At 42.8% G+C, this 19,103-nt stretch overlaps 1 protein-coding gene across 21 annotated transcripts in view; it reads left to right on the plus strand.

Annotated features, from left to right (window-relative positions):
• The window catches only part of FHOD3 (formin homology 2 domain containing 3), a 491,479-nt gene that overhangs the window by 435,169 nt on the left and 37,207 nt on the right, over positions 1-19,103 (plus strand). For all 21 annotated transcript variants that reach the window (XM_079108491.1, XM_079108492.1, XM_079108488.1 and 18 more), the window contains one exon: positions 11,597-11,755. In XM_079108491.1, coding sequence (XP_078964617.1) covers positions 11,597-11,755 — 159 coding nt within the window. The remainder of the gene's footprint in view (positions 1-11,596; positions 11,756-19,103) is intronic.

A 19,103-nucleotide genomic window follows, 5' to 3' on the forward strand; every position in this document is an offset into this window, starting at 1 on the left:
TAGCAGATGTCAGAGTTTAACTAGAGCAAAGTGGCCTTATGGTTGATGGTAGTACCTTGCTCTTCAGCTGTAGCCATTCAGTGCTTTTACAAAGGCAATAATTCAGTGACATTTCTTTGGATAATCCCCTAATTGAAACAACATAGTGCAACTATCTGGATATTTCCCAATGGCCATATATCAGCATCTTATAAATATTACACGTGCATCTAAAATTGTTATTTTTCAAAAATATTTGGTAACCTGTAAACCTTCCTGCTGTGCTATTGTTAACAGAGATGTTGGGTCCACTTTTATAGATGGGAAACACTATCCATGAAATCAGGATTAGTGAACACTAATGCAAAAACTGCAAGACACTGGATCACAGAATGTACGTCTCATGGTTCAGTATATCATAAAACCTCCTTTACATATTTTAAAGAACTGGGGGAAAAAACCCTGTGACTCAGGGTGTAATCCAGTTTTAAAACAGTCTTGTAACTCTCTGCTCTCCTCAGGAACTTGGAGTATGAAAAAGTACTTTATAATGTAAACATGTAAGTGTTTGTTATCACGAGTCAATTCTAACTCCATGTTGCTCCTGCTCTTGAATCATCCTTTGGAGTGTGTGTAAAGCTGCCTGAGTAAGGCTCTCAGATCCAGCAGTCATGCATCAAGTCTGAATCCATACTGTGTAGTACCCTCAGGATGAGAGTGCCCTTCAAACAAGGTAGTGTCCGTCACCACTGGGTGATGCTGAAAGGCCAGTCAGAGCAGCTGTCCTTGATAAGTCTCCTCCTGAAATCCATGTTAAGGCTCTTAAACTACTTGCTACTCTTTGCAGGTTGGCATTTGCCCCGGTGTCTCTTTCTGCCCAGTCTGAGTGAGAATGTGAATCTAAATCATTTCCAGCCTTGGGAATCCCCTCAAATCAGAATTAAAGCCTTCTCATTTGTAAATCCAAACTGCTAAGGTCTAATGTAAAAAATCATGTGCAGTCAGTCCTGCCCTTCAGTTGAAAGTCGATCCAGCTTTTGTCCTCTCAAGAAAATAATACCCAGGAAGGTGGTGCTGGGCACTCACTCTTGGTGTGCTTGTATCCTGGCTTTTCCAGGCTGGTTCCACCTGGTACTGAGCCACCCACATGCCCCTTTCTGATTCTTACATTCAGGCTGGCATTTGGGAGAAGGATAGCTGGGATTAAGAGAGCAGTTCCTAGCTGCCAGAAGTCACCCACAACCTACTTTTCTGGCACCACCCCTGACCCACTGATCCAGTTAGCCAGCTTCCTCCTCCTCTTCCTCTCTCTCTCTGATATTTTGGTGGGTTGGGCTGTTTGGCTCTTTTGGTTGCTCATCACGGAGGTTGCTGAGGACAGGCTTGTCTCAGGGCTGAGAAGAATGAAAAAGAGTAATGGTTTGGCAGTGGAGGTACTTTTAACTTGATTTTTACAAAGAAAATGGCAAGATTAAATTGCCTCAAGAAGACCCAAAATAAGCCATTCACCTGTTCCCTCCTTTGCTTGGTTCCACTGTGGCTGGATTGGTTGGTGACAAAATTGGGGCTCTGTCTACTCTGTACCCTGAGATTTCATTTTTAGCTGAACTATGTAGTTGCCTCTTAAAATACTATAAATGACTAGCTAGTGGATAAATGTTTGCCTAGTTTTTGTCAAATGGGGACATAAGAGGAAAGTAATATACAGTTGGCCTTCCATATATCCATGGAAAAATATTCAAAAACCTTTCTGTACTGAACATGTACAGATTTTGTCATTATTCCCTGAACAATAGTTTGACAACTATGTATGGACCATTTACACTGTATTAGGTAGTATAAGTAACCAATAGATAAAAGTATGTGGGATGATGTACATATGTTATATGCAAATGCTGTGCTACTTTTTTTTATTTTTATCGTAAACAAATGGGATACATCTTGTTTCTCTGTACATGAAGTAGAGGCATACCATTTGTGTAATCATACATTTACCTAGGGTAATAGTTTTTGATTCATTCTGTTATTTTTTTTCTTACCCCCACCCCTCTCACCCCTCTTTTCCCTCTATACAGTCCCTCCTTCCTCCATTCTTGCCCCCCCACCCCCATTATGTGTCATCATCCACTTTATCAGCAAGATCATTGGTCCTTTGGTTTTTTGAGATTGGCTTATCTCACTTAACATGATATTCTCCAATTTCATCCATTTGCCTGCAAATGTCATAATTTTATTCTTCTTTATGACTGAGTAATATTCCATTGTATATATATATATATATATATATACTACAGTTTCTTTATCCATTCATCAATTGAAGGACATCTAGGTTGGTTCCACAATCTGGCTACTGTGAATTGAGCAGCTATGAACATTGTTGTGGCTGTATCTCTGTAGTATGCTGATTTTAAGTCCTTTGGGTATAGGCCCAGGAGTGGGATAGCTGGGTCAAATGGTAGTTCCATTCCAAGTTTTCTGAGGAATCTCCACACTGCTTTCCAGAGTGGCTGCACTAATTTGCAACCCCACCAGCAATGTATGAGTGTACCTTTCTCCCCACATCCTTGCCAACACCTATTGTTGCTAGCTGTGCTACTTTTTATAGCAGACTTGAGCCTCTGAGGATTATGGTGTCCTTGAAGGGCTTTGTAATCAATCTCCCATGGTTACTGAGAAACAAGTATACTGAGAAGTTTACCAAATTGATTCCAGAATGTTCTACAATGAGATGCAGGAGGCTATACCTTTGTTTTTTTGGAATAGAAAAATGTGAGCATGAGCTTATTTTAAAACGTGACAGAAAAAAAGAATGCAAATTAGGATTAAAACATATCATTTTGGAGGGGTGTATCCATTTTGTATATGGTCTCAAATCAGATATAACCAATTTCACTTCTGTTTCTAATCAACTGATTTTCATAAAAAACAGCTGTAAATAGCCACTTCCGAATTCTGGCTCATGAGAAGTTTTTCATTAAACACAATAGACTGAAACAAGAATGAAATACACTTCACAAGACAGCAGAAAACAAAGGAAATTGGTTTTAGTTTCCATTGGAAAACTAACACCAGACCTGAGTTAGAGGGCATGGCTGTGACCATCCAAGTCACTCCCAAACAGTCACAAGCCAGATCCAAGGCTGGAGTGACCATTTAATAAGCATGAAAAGGGCAAAAAGATGTGCTTTTTGGTTTCCTTTCAAAATAGTTTCTGAAACAGGATCTCCTTTTCTCAGCAGGAAATACATAGAGCTTTGTAGTAAGATGACTTTCAGTGTGTTTTATGGAGAAAGACAGAAAGCTTGTGCTAAACTGCATGTTATATTTCTGCTGGTCTGAGATGTGGTGAGTCACATAGGAGAATAAGTGACCCCAGAGAAAGATGTCAGGATACAAAGCTCCAGGTAAAAATCTCCTGGAAAGCTTATGGGTTTGACATGAGGAACCCCAAGAAGTGGCCTCCCAGCTCTTGCGCCTAACCAGGAGTAGCAAAATCCCTGGTATTTCCAAAGGGAACTTTCTTCATCCTAAGTTTCCACCAGACCAAGATGAGTATGAAACAGAACAGGAGACTATAAAGAAGAGGACTTAGTTTCCCTTTGGGGCCTGATGGTATCTTGCTTTTTCTGGGTTCATTAGCTTTTCATGGGAATTTGGAGACTAGTTTAACTTTATTTACCCTGAAGTTTCAGAATATATCAGAAACCATTAACAGTGACTTTTAAAGCAAATTTGGAGGTGATGATTTGATTGATCAGGGGATAAGCCCTGGCCTGGGCTGTTTTTTAAAGCAATTCAGAGACTCTCAAGTACAACCAGGGTTGTGACTTGAGATCTAAAGTGACAAATGAGGCACCAAAGGGGCATTGCCTCTCCACCACCACCTTTCACAGTGAGGCCTGGACACATTTTCCTGAGAAGAGATGAAAAACCTCCCCACCCTGTATTCAAGGTCAGGGCATAAGGGAATACATTATTTTATTTAATATCAACTTCAGAAAACCTGAATTCTACCTGGAAATTCAAAATGCAATTTCCTAAGACTGTCATGCCAGCACAGGTCCTCATGTAAGTCTCCTGGTTAGGGGGATGGATACATGATCACAGAATGTCTGTTTAACCATTGATCTCTGCTATCAGATACCCAAAGGGCAAACACCGACATTAATACTTTTTTCTCTTTACAGTAAGGCAAGCACATTCTGGTGAAAATTGTATGCCTAAATAAAGGCTTTCCAGTCCTTGTTGAGACTTTGTGATCTCTCATTTTTCTGCCTTAACCTTTTGCTGTATATCTCACGAGGAAAATTCCATAACTGTCTCATCCTGGTGACATCTGTATCATTGCATCCTTGTAACTGTCACTTTATCAATGGACAGTTTTGAAAAGATCCTGTAGTGTCACTGTTTTGGCAGTGGTCAGGGAGTGAGGAGGAATGATTCACCATTTCTAGAGCTTTGGAGCCAGACCCAGACCTGGGGTCTCCAACAGAGATGTTGGGAAGAAGCTCAGCTGCCTTTCATGGAAGCGCTCTCAGGCTTTGCAGTATTCTCCAAGACTCAGAGTTCTCTAAATAAACCATGTCCTAAGCCTTGTTTCTAGTTTCAATCTCAGGAACTCCTGGGGTGACAAGTTCTATGTGTTAAATGTTCACTTTTTAAATATTATATCCTCCATTCCTAATGAAATTACTATTTAAAAATTCAAAGGGCTGATCAGTTGGTTGGTATATCCAGAAACTTGAAGCTTAATAACTGCTGTGTACTATTTAAATTTGCCTCTGCACCTTTTTTTTTTTTTTAACCTGCTGCCTAAATCTTCACGTTTCTCTTTCCCAAAACTTGAGGAACTACCAAGGGAAAGTTAAGGTCTTTTCCTTTCCCTAGGATGCTGTCCCAAATCAAGTTGTGGTCCCTCTTATGTCATGGTTACCCTCTCCACATAACCATTCAGAATCAGGTTTGAGTCCTCATTTAAATATTCATTCCTGGAGACAATAACTTGTTCTATCCAGAAATCCAACTTCCATATCTCCTTTGTGGGAGGCATTTCATGATTCCTCTGTGCATCAAGCATTAGTGGTAAGCCAGCCCTCTGGATGGGTCTAGCCTCTGTGTGGTTTATTTCAGAGGAACCTCGGTATCTGGCTTACTGTTGTAGCAATTATTCCTATTGCCCTGTGTGACTTTTGGACCCTAGTAGAGGCTGAACTTACAAGGTCCTGTTCTTGGGGCTACTAGTTCTGGAGAGTGGATCTCTACCCCAGGTAGCTCATTGCCAGGTGTATCTAGGGCTGCAGAGATAGTCACAGGCCTTCTCTTAAGCCTTGGCAGTTAGCAATTGCTGCTTAGGTTGGTTCCTTCCTCTGTGTGTGACAGAAGTCCTGCGTGTCTTTTGGCCTTAGGTGCTTCCCATCTGAAGCCTCATTCTGGAGGGATTTGCCTCCGTTTTCCTGAAAACTGCACCTTGACACCCCCTACCCTAACCCGCAGACTACTTGAGGGAAGAGAGCTGAGTTGCCTCCATGACCTCCTTCCTGACCTTCTTAGAGTTCTCTGCTTCTCTGGGCACAGAGAAGCATCCATCTTGGCTACTTACACCCCGCCCCCTCTCCCTTCAGTGTTCTTTCTTGGCTAAGTCAAAAACAAAAACAAAATCCCTACATGGCATCCAAGCCCCAAGCATTTCTCCTAAGAATGTCCTGCCCTGGAGGGTAAGGGCTACTGGGGCATGCCAGAGGCTCCCTGGTGGGTTGCAGCTTTGTGGGAGGGGTGCTGCTACAGGAGTTCAGCATAACTGGGTTTTCTGGAACAAAAACAGAGCCTGACTTTTTCCCAGCATCTCCCATCCCTCCTTAAAGAAGCAAGTTCCTCTTTTGCCTTGAATTCTCCTGGTCATATTTGGGAAAGTAACATGTCCAGAGTCAGCACCCGAGTGGTGGTCCCCCATACTGCCTCCCATCCACCCTTTTGCTGATCCACCCTGGAGATAATTGTTCCTGCTTGCCTCCAGCCATCCCCACCAGTGACTCATTCCAACATCCCTTTCTCCCTGATAGTTCTTGGAACTTGAAGAAGGCAGAGGTATGGTGGTTGACCTTTCATCGAAGAATTAGATGTGGGGGGATGGGGTTGTGGCTCAGTGGTAGAGCGCTTGCCTAGCATGTGTGAGGCACTGGGTTTGATCCTCAGTACCACATAAAAATAAATAAAAGTATTGTGTCCATCTCCAACTAAAAAATATAAAAAAAAAAAAAGAATTAGATGTGAATCTGGGCTCTCAAGCACAGAGCTCTGGCTTGCTGTGACTATAACTTCCTGTTACCCTAGAGCTGACTATTGTTATGGGGACCTCCTAGAGCTCCACAGGCATACATTCTTTCCTGGTCCCCATAGAAATATGCCATTTGAGAAATAGGTACCTGACTGGCACTTAGGAAATATGGCTTTCAAGAAATGGGGTAGCAAAGAGAATGAATGAATTCACGAATGAATGAATATATATTCACAGCTGATTGGAAAGGACTGCTGGAGGCAGGGTTGAGCTTGCTTCTTAGCCTCTGCTGCCTCTGCTCAGACTTTGGGGTCATGGACTGTCATTGAAAATGTCTTCAGGCTGCAGTTGGCAAGGATGAAGATGTACCCCAGGCAGCAAGAGAAATGGTGTACCCCTGCCATTCTGGCCCTTGGCCATCCCCACCCTGGCTGTGTTCCTGCTTTCCCCTGACCTTTTGCCTGCCTGAGAAGGAAGATATCAGTGAGTCCACTCTGTTACAGTGTTCACTTGCACTATATTAGTTTGTTAGACTTTTTTTGGTCCCATATTAGGAATCCCTCTCATGCAAGACTGTGGGTCACTAATCTTAGTGTCTATGTTGAAATCCCCTGGGCCATTGTATAAGAACTTTTTCTACCCTGCCATTCTGTTCTGCTCTGTCATTCCAGCTATTCAAATGTCTGTGCTACACATTTTGTTAATTTTACAGTAAGTTTCGATGACGGATCAGATATTACATGTAACTCTACCTTTTAAGAATATTTTTGACTTTTTAAAATATTAACTTTAGAATATATTTCTCTAATTCCAAAAATGAATCATTTTGAACTTTGAATAGAATGATTTTAAATATATGAGATCAGAGAGACCTAATATACTTACAAAATTAAGACTTCCTATCTAGGAGCATAATGTTTCTCATTTAGCCTAGTCTTCTTTTATTACTTTCAGGAAATTTTCATCATTTTCTTGTTGTAGGCCTTGCCCTATAATGATATTCCAAGAGGTTTGGGGTTACATTTCCTTGTTTGGGTGTTTGGGGGCATGTTTCTTCTATCAAACATTAAATGACCTTCTTATCTCCTGCCTGGAAACTTTTCCTCTTCTCTTCTTCCCAACCATTACCTTTTCCCCAAACACATTTCACCTCCTCCTCCAGATGCCTTCAGAGGGGTATTTACATGTCTCATCTTCATAAGGACCACTCTGCCTTCTCTGACCCCTGCTTTATATCCCCTTCCTTCATTGACCAATTTCTTAATTTTCTTATTATATATAAACCCCGGACAATTACCGTGGTTTTCTGATCAAAGAAATACAATAAGGAAAAGGGTATCTGAGGAAGACTTTTGGTAAATGTAGGCTGGATGGTCAGGGAGAAGAGACTGGAAGCAGGTGACTGGTGATGGACTGGTGAGAGGCTGCATGTTGGGAGTCGGGCTCAGGATGAAGGTGGCAGGAATGGAGGAGGAGGAGGAGCAACAGGCATGACAAGCTTTGTGAAAGAAGGGCAGGCAGCACTTGCACTGCCGTGGGACCGTGTGAAGGATCTAGTGAAGCTCATGATTGCAGATCTGGGGCTTGAGCCTGAAGGACAGTTGAAATGGATCAGAACTGATGACCATCCTTGGACATGGTCATGGGCTCGAAGCATGGAGAGCTTTGGCTTGCTCTTTCAGGCGTAGTTGTGGTTCTTGTGGGAGGGAAGAGGAGGAGTAGACAGCCCCCTCTGACCTACTCCCTCATCTTGGGCAGAACTTACCAGAAGGCACTGGAATGTTCCATAGCATCAGGTAGAGCTTTACTTTATCAGGAATGGCCTTTAAAACATCTCTTGCTAAAATCCAGAGATTGCATAATTCAGTTCCAGATATTCCTTTACTTCTTATCTTCCCTTCATGCCTGCATAGATGTGCTCTGTGGGGACAGCTCTCCCTAGCCTCATCTTGCTCAGTGGTTTATAATGAAGCGTGTGGATGTGTCCATTTTTGTAAACCAAGTCCTGAGATTGGAACCAAGGTCATACCAGCTTCAGAGCCACCATGTAAGTTTTGTGTTTGCCACAAATGAACACTGGCCACCAGGGAAGAAGCTGAAACCTGAGTGGTGCTTCTCTCCCAAGCTGTTTGGGGCAGCTGTTCATGGTGGGGCCTTGTCTCCCCAGAGGCGGAGCATCCTTTTCTCATTTGCACGGAGGCTCCAGCTGGCCTAGCTGGGCTTGCACAGTCATCTCTCCAGGATCTTTGGGTGAAAAGAACTGTATGGATGAGAGGCTGAGGACTGACAGTACCCAGAGAATCCTTGCTGTCCATCACTTTGTTCTTTATGCTCAACATCTGTAGTTTGTCTTTTTTTTTTTTTTTTTTTTAAGCAAGCAAAGAGTTTATTAGAGAATTTAAAGTGACAGTGCACTCAGCATTGGCACAGAGTGGACCATATCCAAAGAGCATAGTGAGGCACTTTTAAAGAGTCTGGATTTTTCTTTCTTCGTCAATATCTAGTTTTAATTCATCCCCTATGATTGAAAAGTTAATTATAGCCCTTTGTCATTTTGAATGGCCCTCAGCAGATTTTCTTTTTGAGGATTGCAATAACCAGATCACAGAAGATGTTTTTGACAGGGTTTTAAAATAATAGTTACTTTAGTGGGTTATGATCAACTATGGCTGGTGATGGTTTGATATACCAGTTATATATGACCAAATGCTTATCTATTCTTTTTTTTTTTTTTTTTTGCGGTGCTGGGGATTGAACCCAGGGCCTGTGCTTGCAAGGCAAGCACTCTACCAACTGAGCTATCTCTCCAGCCCCTTGTCTATTCTTTGAATGCTTTCTGTTTTTCCCGGTCCTGTGACCTGCGGCTTTGTCACTCATGAGATATCTACAGTTCTACCTCCAGGCGTCAAGCCAATGTTCTAGGCAGAAAGAAGGGAAAAGGTTGAAGGCCTGGCTTGTTGGATCTGTCCGTTTTTAGTCAGGAGAACAAAAAACCAGAACTAAGTCACAGGGCCAGAGTTAGATGCGAAGAGGTAATTTTTGTTTTAATGGACATATTGCCAGCCAAAAAAGAAATGAGGGTCCTGGTGGTGATCAGGGAGAAGAGAGCAGATATGAATAGGGGCACTGGAGAAGCAGGCACCCCAGCACCCTAGTGCTTCATCTCAGGTTCTAATATCCCTCTTCATTGCCCAATTTCTGCATTATGCCAAACCTTTCTCATTCCTTCTTAGTATTCCACATAAAATATACTGTTTTAAATTATATTTCAAAACTAAATTGAGAATTTTCACTTTATTTGGCTAAATATGTGAAAGACAAAGCCTGCCTTGCAGAAGGAAGCATCTCTGCCACATGTCTCTGGGAGCCCCTGTTCAAAGCCAGTGGCCACACCCGTAGGAATTGCCCCTCCTGGCCACCAGGCCCCAAAACAGCTGGGATGTCTTCAGTTCTTCATGAAGAAATTTGAGTTTATTCCCAAATGCATATTTAAGAATCTAAAATAGAATGTGAGCAATTAAGTTTGGAGGGCCCAGGAGAATTTTAGTGGAGCTTCAGTCTGTTTCTCCTTGGTGACTCCCCATGTCTGGTGTTGCCTTAGGCCAACTTCTCCAGATGGCTCAGCTGCTCCCAGGCTACATTCCCTGCTTCAAAGGAAAGGGTGAGAGTGAGAGTGAATGGGAAGTGCAGTGAGCCACCCGCTGAGGCCTGACTCTAGAGTGTAGTCAGAGTCCCTTGGCCAGTCCTTGAGGTCTTCAGGGATGTGCCCCATCAACCTCCAGCCTCATTCCTGGCATCTCTCCTTACCTTCTTCCCTGGCCCAAGGATAGATCCCAGGTATTCTTTAGGACCCAGCACAAGTGACCCACTTTACCACCAGGTGATTACAGCTGCCCTGAATTGAGCCCTCTTGCAGTGAGCACATCTTGTCATTGTGCTGTGTGTCTTTTCCTTCAGGAGAACTGCTCTGACTTACTCATTTCTGGTCACCTTAGGCCTGAATTGGAATAGTCATCTTCCCAGTCCTATGTGCCTCAAGGGAAACCTGAGCAAGAGCAGGCATGCTGGGCCAGGTCTCCCACTTGACCCCCGCTTGCCACCTACACTTCCTTAGGACTGAAGGAAAAAATGTGAGGGGGGAGTTGTGGTTTGTGGTCACAACTCTGGGTCATGATAAGCATTGGCTCAGTACCTCACACAGTCTTTGCTAGGGCTACTGTAATAAAATGCCATGGACTTGGTGGCCTAAAGCATTTGTTGCTTATAGTTCTGGAGGCTGGCAAGCCTAAGATCAAGGTGCTGGTCAAGTTGGTTCCTGCTGAGGGCTCTCTTCCTGGCTTTTGGATGGCTATCTTCTTACTGTTTGGTGAAAGGAGAGCACTAACTGTTTTTTTCTTATGAGGATACTAATCCCATGAGGTGGATCCCACTCTTGTGACTTCACCTAAACCTAATTACTTCCAAAGGCATCACCTCCTAATACCTTCACATGGGGAGTTAGGCCTTCAACATACAAATTTTGGGAGTGGGAGGATACAGACATTTCAGTCTGTACGCTAGCCCTGGGCTGCCTGCAGGGATGAGAGGTCCTGCTTCCAAGGGGGACCCAGGCCAGCAGGGAAACCACACACAGGGTTCTATGAGGATGTCAGGATACCTCTTGCTTCCTGTTCTCCTCCTGGCCTCTGAGCCTGCCTATACCTTATTCCTCTTCATCAGCACATGCCTCATCATTTCTCTTCAATAGTGGGTCTTCTTCACCCACCCAGCGGGCAGCTGCACAGATGGTTAAATGCAGCAGGAAAGGTGGAGGTGACCTGGCCTAAAGGACGTGAGATATTTGAATGGCAGGGGACCCTGAGCCAGTTCAGCTGGGTTTATGGAGGGGCTGAGAGGCCCCTCCTTGTCAGTCCTGTCTTCTCAGCCTGTGTACTCACTTCTTCATGCACCTGCCAACCAAGACACATTCTGACACCTCACAGCCCACAGGAAAGGAACGCTGAAAGATTTTACTTTTGTTTTCACTGCTTCTATGGAAAAAAAAAAAAATGCAGGTTTTTTCCTTGCAAAATATCACATTTTTCCCAATTGAAGGAAAATCAATTTTATTTTGTAATGTGTCTGACTCACAAAGTTCCATTGCTGACCCAACTTTGGCGGCTTCTCAGAGCCCAATCTTGATCTCTTTCTTCTGGACTAAGCAGTAGCCAGTCCTCGCCTGAGTTGAATTGGGGCCATTTGTTTTCATTTCTAAGTAAGTGGTGAGTTTTCTTTTAATAATGAAACACAGAAAGGACCCATGATAATGCATTAATCTTGGATTTTCCTTGTTTTATCACCAAGAAAACTGCTGCAGATGGAAAAAGGCAGGAGATCATCGTTCTAGATTCCAAGAGAAGCAACGCCATCAATATTGGCCTGACAGTGCTGCCCCCTCCAAGAACAATTAAGATAGCCATTTTGAATTTTGATGAATATGCCTTAAACAAAGAAGGAATTGAGGTAAGGGAAGCTGTCAAATATCGTTTCTGTTCTGTACTTTATCACATGCATAAAATGTACACATTATTGCATCTAAAGTGACTTTCCTCACAGGGTGTCTTGCCATTTTTCTGTTCTCGACCAGGCTCTGAATAATGTTAATAATTTTTTCATTTTTAATCCATGGAGAGGCAAGCTTCATTTGCCTGTGAACTTCAAAGACCCTCCTTCTACAGTTCATCTATGGACCTGCCTCTGATCACGCTCTGAAAATAGACTATCAGAACCTCCTAGGAGGCTGCTGGGTTCTTCATTCATGTCATTCCACACCAAATATATTTAGGAAACACTTTCAAATATAAGGTTTTCAATTTGTGATCACATCTGTGTGTTTCTCTCTTGGCACTTGTTGGGATATATAGAGATACATCTTGTTCCATAACCAGGAGAACTAAGCCAATTGAGGCTGTAGCACTTGTTGATGTGAATGTCAAAAGTGGAGAGAGATTGGGTGACATGGCTGTCACTGTGTGATTGGTAGGTGGCCCAGCTGGAGCCATGGTTCACCTGTTGTGCCAGCATTCATGTTCTTCCACCAGATCATTTTCTCCTTCACCAGGGTTTCAGTTTGTACTCTAATAATGAAAGAAGAGCAGATGGAGCTAATGGCCAGCTGATAGTCCTCTGTATGGGCATTGTAGTCTGAGGGTCCCCTTGGTCAAAAGGGGGGGGGGTCTGGGAACATTGCTTTGTGACATTGAGGGACACTCAAACCATCCTCCCATTGGTCAAGGGCTTTGAACTCCTTTAAAGCCTCTCCATGGTTGGGGTTCATGCATGCACAGTCTTATTTGAAATACTTGAGCATGGAGGGAACCAGTGAAGTCTGACCCTGAAGAGGAAGAGTAAGCCTTTGACAGAAAAGCGAGAGGGTTGGACCACAGTGCCAGACTTGCCCACAGCCCTGGGAGTGGGAGGGAGTGGTGGGCACACAGTCTGAACCCTGCAGGCCACACGTGCCTTTGTGCTTCCAGAATAAAACCTGTTCTAAGAGGCCCATGCTGAGTTCAGTCGTGTCCTCCAAAATTCATGCTCTCCCAAAAGATAGGCTTGCTTGGAAATGGATCTTAGAGATGTAATCAATTAAGGTAAGATCATCTGATTAGGATATGTCCTAAATCACATGACTGCTGTCCTTATAAGAAAAGGGATGTTAGGACATAAACACATAGAGAAGAATGCCATCAGAAGACAGAATGCACAGGGAAACAGAACTGAGTGCCATGTAATGACAGGGGCATAATTTAGAGCAGTGTGTTCATAAGCCAAGGAATATCAAGGACAGAAGGCAAACAAAGAACCAAAAAAGAGGCAAGGAGCAATTCTCCTTCAGAGAGACCATAGTACGGCTTAGTCTTTTTTTTTTTTTTTTTTTTTTCTTTGTGGTACTGGGGATTGAACTCAGGGCCTTGTGCTTCTGAGGCAAGCACTCTACCAGCTGAGCTACCTCCCCAGCCCCTGCTTAGTCCTTGATTTTGACTTTTAGCTTCTGGAACTGTGAGAGAATAAATTTAGTTGTGTCAAGCCACCTAATTCGTGGTACATTGTTATGGAAGCCCTAGAAATGCATATGAGGCTCAAGCAGCTCTACTCTGAGAAGCACACACACCCTGTTCTGGAACAGGTATAAGAGGGAAAAATGTGTTTCCTTCCTGGCTGGAGAGAAAGTTGTACCCTGAGCCCTGGAATGAGGCAGAATATCCAGGTGGGCACACCTGGCAGAGCAGGGCAGGGGGATAAAGGAATGAGTCAGGTGACAGCAGACAGAGACAGATGTTGAGGCATTTGTCAGGCCCCAAGCAAGAAGGGTCAGGCTCAGCCTCTGTGTGAGGCGTCCTCACTCTGGGGTCCTCCAGAGGAGCGAGGAAGAAGACTGGGCCCTCCCACTGGGTGAACCTGGATGAACCAAGTGTGAAGTGTTTTTCATGGAGGAGGAGCAAGGTCTGGGCCCTCTCAGACCATCCTGTTTACTTTCCAAGGTCCTTTAGAGATTACAAATTCTTTGATTCATACATGGAGAGGTTTCATATACAGCCAGAGCCAGCCCAATGAAAGGAAAAAATGACAACTTCTCCTTTTAAAGATATTTCCCCTCCTCATGAGAAGAAGTTGAAATTCCATCAGAAGAGAGCGAGTCCTTTCAGTTTTGCCTTTGTTCTTTCCTGAAATACAGCTCTCCCTGGGTTGGGGAAGTTTCAGATAATAATAAATTACTTAGATTTTAGAATGAGCCAATGATTCTTTTTCCCTGTCTGACTGATTGAGCACCCTTTTGATCCAGGAAGGAATACTAAGAGTAATAATAATGCCAGTGGCTGTAGGAATGAACACAGCACAAGGTCAGCTTTCGTGGGTTTCTCCTTGGGCACCCTGTAGGTGTTTTACAGCACTGCAGATACACAACGTTGTGCTCCATCTTAAAAAAGAACCAGTGAGTCCCAGCATCAGACTGCCAAACTCACAGGCCCCCAAGAGATGGAGCAGAACGTGAGCCCTGAAGCCTGAGTGCAGGGTGCGGGCCTTGGGGGATGAATGGCCCAGGAGCCCCTCTCAGGCCTGAACTATGTGACTCACAGAATGGGAAAGAACCTGAAGTGGGTGAGAAGCACACAGGAGGGAGCGTGGAGTCCCTCACAGTCCTGCTAGGGTCTTCTGCCCAGGCATCCCTGGCGGGCAGATAGTTTGAAGTGAGGAAACACAGCTACAGAAACTACTTGGTAAATCCTTACTGAGATTTTATTGTGTCATAAGTCCTCAGTAAACTCACTGAGTCACAGCAGCACTTGGAGTGTGTTTTAGTCAGCTTTTTCACTGTTGTGACTAAAAGGATCTGACCAGCACAATTACAGAGGAAGAAAAGTTTGAGGGCTCACAATTGCAGAGGTCTCAATCCATAGACAGCAGACTCCATTCCTCGGGGCTCAAGGTGAGGCAGAACATCATGGCAGAGAGAAGCAACTCACATCATGATCAGAGGCAGAGTCCACTTGCCAGATACAAAACATCCCCAAAGCCACGCCCCAATTCCCACCTCCTCCAGTCACACCCTACCACTTCAGTTACCTCTCAGTTAATCCCTCTCAAGGGATGAAATCACTGATGGGGTTAAGACTCTCACAACCCAATCATTTCTCCTCTGAACCTTTTTGCATTGTCTCACGTGTGAGCTTTGGGGGACACCTCACATCCAAACCATAACAGAGTTAAAACATTTTGATCAGTTTTCCTCTAAAGTTCACACTCAATACTTTTGCCACTCAGAGTTGACCAGTCTTTGTTGTGGGGCTGTTTTGTGCCCTAAAGGATGTTCAGCAACATCTCTGGTCTCTACCTGCTAGATGCCAGCAGTATCTACCAACCTGGACCTTGACACACAGCCCCAAATGACTCCAGACGTTGTTAATCCTTCCCTGGGAGTAGAATCACCGGGGCTGAAAACCCCTGATCCTAAGGCTTCCTGTGTGAATCCAGGGACTGTGTATATCCCTGAGCAATTCCACTGGGAAGACTCCAATGGAAACAGCCCTCTTGGAACATGTGGAATCCAGGACACTCTGACATCATCTACTATCTCTGGCCATTGATCTCAGGGACCAGGAGGGCATAGAAGAAAGATCTAAATCCATGTGCTGGGCAGTACCCAGAGCTTATTTGGTAAGTTTGTTGTTCAAGAATTAAATTGAAACTGAGATGGCAGTTGTGAACTTACAGATCTTCACTAATAAGATTTCCAGCTAATGCCCAAAGGGCCTTTTGCCAAACAGTCTGCTTCTTGAACACAGGCACCATGGCTTAATAGGGATATTTGAAAGTTATGTATACCTAAATGTAATTAGGATGTATTAAATGACATCCTGTGGCTTTGCTTAGCAACTGGTGGTATGTATCAGGGTTTATCATGCAAACCTAAGGGAGAACTTAACTTCATTAAGGAAGTAGTATTTATGAAGAGTATTAAATTTTAGAAAATTATTTTAGGGCCATCTCTAAGTAGCATAATAATATTTTCCAAAGTAATATGTCATCAAATTTTCACAAATGGAAGTATGAAGAGTCCTTTTTATTTTTTTCCTTTTTTATTTTGTAAGAGTCTGTCAACTTAGAGGGTAGCACATTCAAATGGTCCCAAATGAAGTTTGACTTGGTTCAGTTTGGTTGTGAGGCCTGATAGCATCTTGGGAACAGACATTTCCTCAGCCATACATGCAAAGCTACAGCATCTAAGTAGTTGGTATTGTACAAGCCTTTCCACAGGTGGCCAACTGGGTGCTGGACACATACAGATGAGCCTGCCCATGGAGAGTTACTGTTAGCTTAGTGGGACCAGGGAACCAAGATACTGTGATGAATAGACACAGCTGTGCTGTTAATTTTGAATTTCTAGTCAAATCTCCATGAACTATGGAGCTGGCACTAGGAAAGGAGGAGCAGCCCCTAGGTGGTTTTCTAGCCCTGTCTTGGTTGTTCCAACCTAGCCTCAGGTGAGTCATTTCATCTGTAAGTCTGATGCAATAATTTCTGCCCAACATGCCTCAAAGAGTAGTCATCACGAAGAATCCTGCTTCTGTATATAATTACAGTACTAATTTTTAAAAGAACAACAACAGGGAGACCAATTAGAGTAAAGAGATCAGGGGGAGGGAGGAGAGGAGGGGAGGCAAAGGGAAGGAACTAGGGAATGAGATTGATCAAATTATGTACATGTATGATTGTGGCATAACAAAGTGCACTGTCATATATAATTATACCAATTTTAAAAAGAATGGAAGAAGATACTCTCGAGATGCTTTCAGAAGGGTTTTTTTTAAATCCTAAATTGTGACATGAAAATAAGTACATGGAAAGAACAACATTTTCTCATGAGAATATGCAAGTTGTATATAAAGCAGGCTCAGCCCTAAGTTTTCTGATTTTCTACTGTTATCACCCAAACAATCCTCATCATAGATTCTTATCCAAAGTTGTAACCAGAGTTCTGTTCACAATCATAAAGCAAAATAATGACTCTATGGCCTTATATTCAGGTGAATTAAATGGACAAACTCAGTAGAATTTGGTTTTAGAAAAATGGATATTTTTGCACTGTTTTCTCTGAAATATGACTTTCGGATACAAAAGCAAATATATCTCAAGGAGTATTAAAGGGACACTATCAGGAAGAAAGCTGAAAACACAGCACATTCAGGTTTTGGTTTTGTTTGATGTTTGTTTTCTTGCAATACCAAATGGAAATCATAAAATCATCAATAAACCTATTGATATAGTAGAAAAGCAAGTAAAAATGCTCATCCTGTTATCCCTTTGCTCATGGAAAAAGGGCCATTGACTCACAGGAGGTGGCTTTGACCTGCTGTTCCACTGTCTATGGCTGCTTCTATTGTCGGTGATGTGTAACAAAATAAAGTAAAATAAACTGACAGATGGCAACCTCATAAGTCTTCAACAGTGAACAAATGGTTTGAATTAGAGGAGCGAAAAACAAAAGTAAAGATGTTTGATTACTTTCTCAAAGGAACAAAGCAACCAAACTGTTGCAGAAAAATGCCTTCTGAAGGTTATAAAAGGTGTTGGCAGTTGTTTGATTTGGAATGCTCGTCATGCTCAAAACAATTTAAGCATTAAGGAAATTAAAATATAAACTTTAGTTTTTATTTTGCAAACTAATTAGGTTCAAATCATGGATGTTTTAAGGGGCGAAATCTTGAGTTATTTTTTTAATGCCATCTGTGTGGACAGTGGGGCATGAGCCAGGCAGTGAGCAAGCAAGAAGACCCGCGGCTAAGTATTTCTCCTGATGCTCAAATTCCACCCACATGGCCTCAGTGTTGGGAGCCATAATGAAGAGCAAATTGGAAAGAACATATCTCAGGGCTCACCAGGTGTCACCTGCTGCAGCCTCATTCTGACTGTGGCTCAGAGTACACATCTTCAAAGTAGTTTTACATCACTGGCTTCTGATAGAGACAGCCCCGCCTGTTAACACTCCGATCAAACATGTAACTGCTTCTACCCTACCCAGGTGTGTCCTGGGACCCAGTAGTTTAAACAATCACATATATGGGGACTGGTGTCCATTATTTTGTTACAGATTTTTTCATATTTTTGAGGTAACATAGAATGAAATTGACTTTTTTGGATATACAGTTCTAGGAGTTTTAAATCATGTGTAAGTTGATGCCGTGACCACTGCAAGCAGGATTTGAAACAATCCTAACTCCCATACAGCTCTTTTCTGATTATATGTTTATTCCTACCTCTAGGCCCTGGGAGCCAGGGGTGCTATTGCCATCACAGGTTTTGTATTTTGGAAAATGTCATGTAAATGGGATCATACAGTGCATAACCTTTAGAGTTTGGCTTCTCTCACTGAGCATCATACCTTTGAGAGTCATCAAGCCATTGTATGTATATAGTTCCCCTCACCCAGAGCTGCTGACCAATGAACTACATCCCCATCCCGGTGTGTGTGTGTGTGTGTATTTATCTATCTATCTATGACAGGGTGGGGCTAAGTTGCTGAGGCTGGCCTTGAACTTGTGATCCTACTGCCTACCCTTCTTGAGTAGTTGGGATTTCAGGAGTGTGCCACTGTGCCTGGCTATAGTTTACTCCTTTTATGACCCAGTACTGTTCTGTTGTAGGGATGTGCCATAGTTTGTCATCCACTGAAGAATGTCTAACTCGAGACAGTCTGTGGCAGTTATGAATAAAGTTAATACAAATGTTCACATACAAGTTTTTGTGTGAATGTAAGTTTTCATTTTTTCTAGAGCAAATACCTAGGAATGGAATTGCAGTGTTGTAAGGTAACCTCTGTGTTTAACTTTTTGATGAACTATAGTTTGTCTTTTCGTTCTGTCAATAGTACTTTTGACAGAGCAAAAATTTTCAATTTGGATGAATGAAATTCAGCTCATCAGCCTCTTCATTTTTGGTATCATATCTAAGAATTTTTTGCCTAACATAGGTCACAAATATTCTCTCCTATTTTTCCTTCTTCTAAAAGAAGGAAGAAGCTATAACATTTTACTTTTAGATCCATGGTCCATTTTTTTGTTTTGTTTTGTTTTATGTATAAAGTAAAAGGTTTAAGTTGAAGTTTCACTTTTTTTTCCCTGCATACGGAATCCAATTTTTTCAACACCATTGGTTGAAATACTATCCTATTGCTGAAACCAGTGGGCTGTATTTGTGTGTTATATTTTTGGCCTGCCTTTTCTGTCCCATTGATCCATGTGTCTGTCCTCTTGCCTTTCTCACACTGCCCAAATTACTATAGTCTTTAAGTTCTTAAATCAGTAGTGTGATT

Source organism: Sciurus vulgaris, assembly GCF_902686455.1.
Source record: "Sciurus vulgaris genome assembly, chromosome: 13".
In the NCBI taxonomy this organism is placed as follows: Eukaryota; Metazoa; Chordata; class Mammalia; order Rodentia; family Sciuridae; genus Sciurus; species Sciurus vulgaris.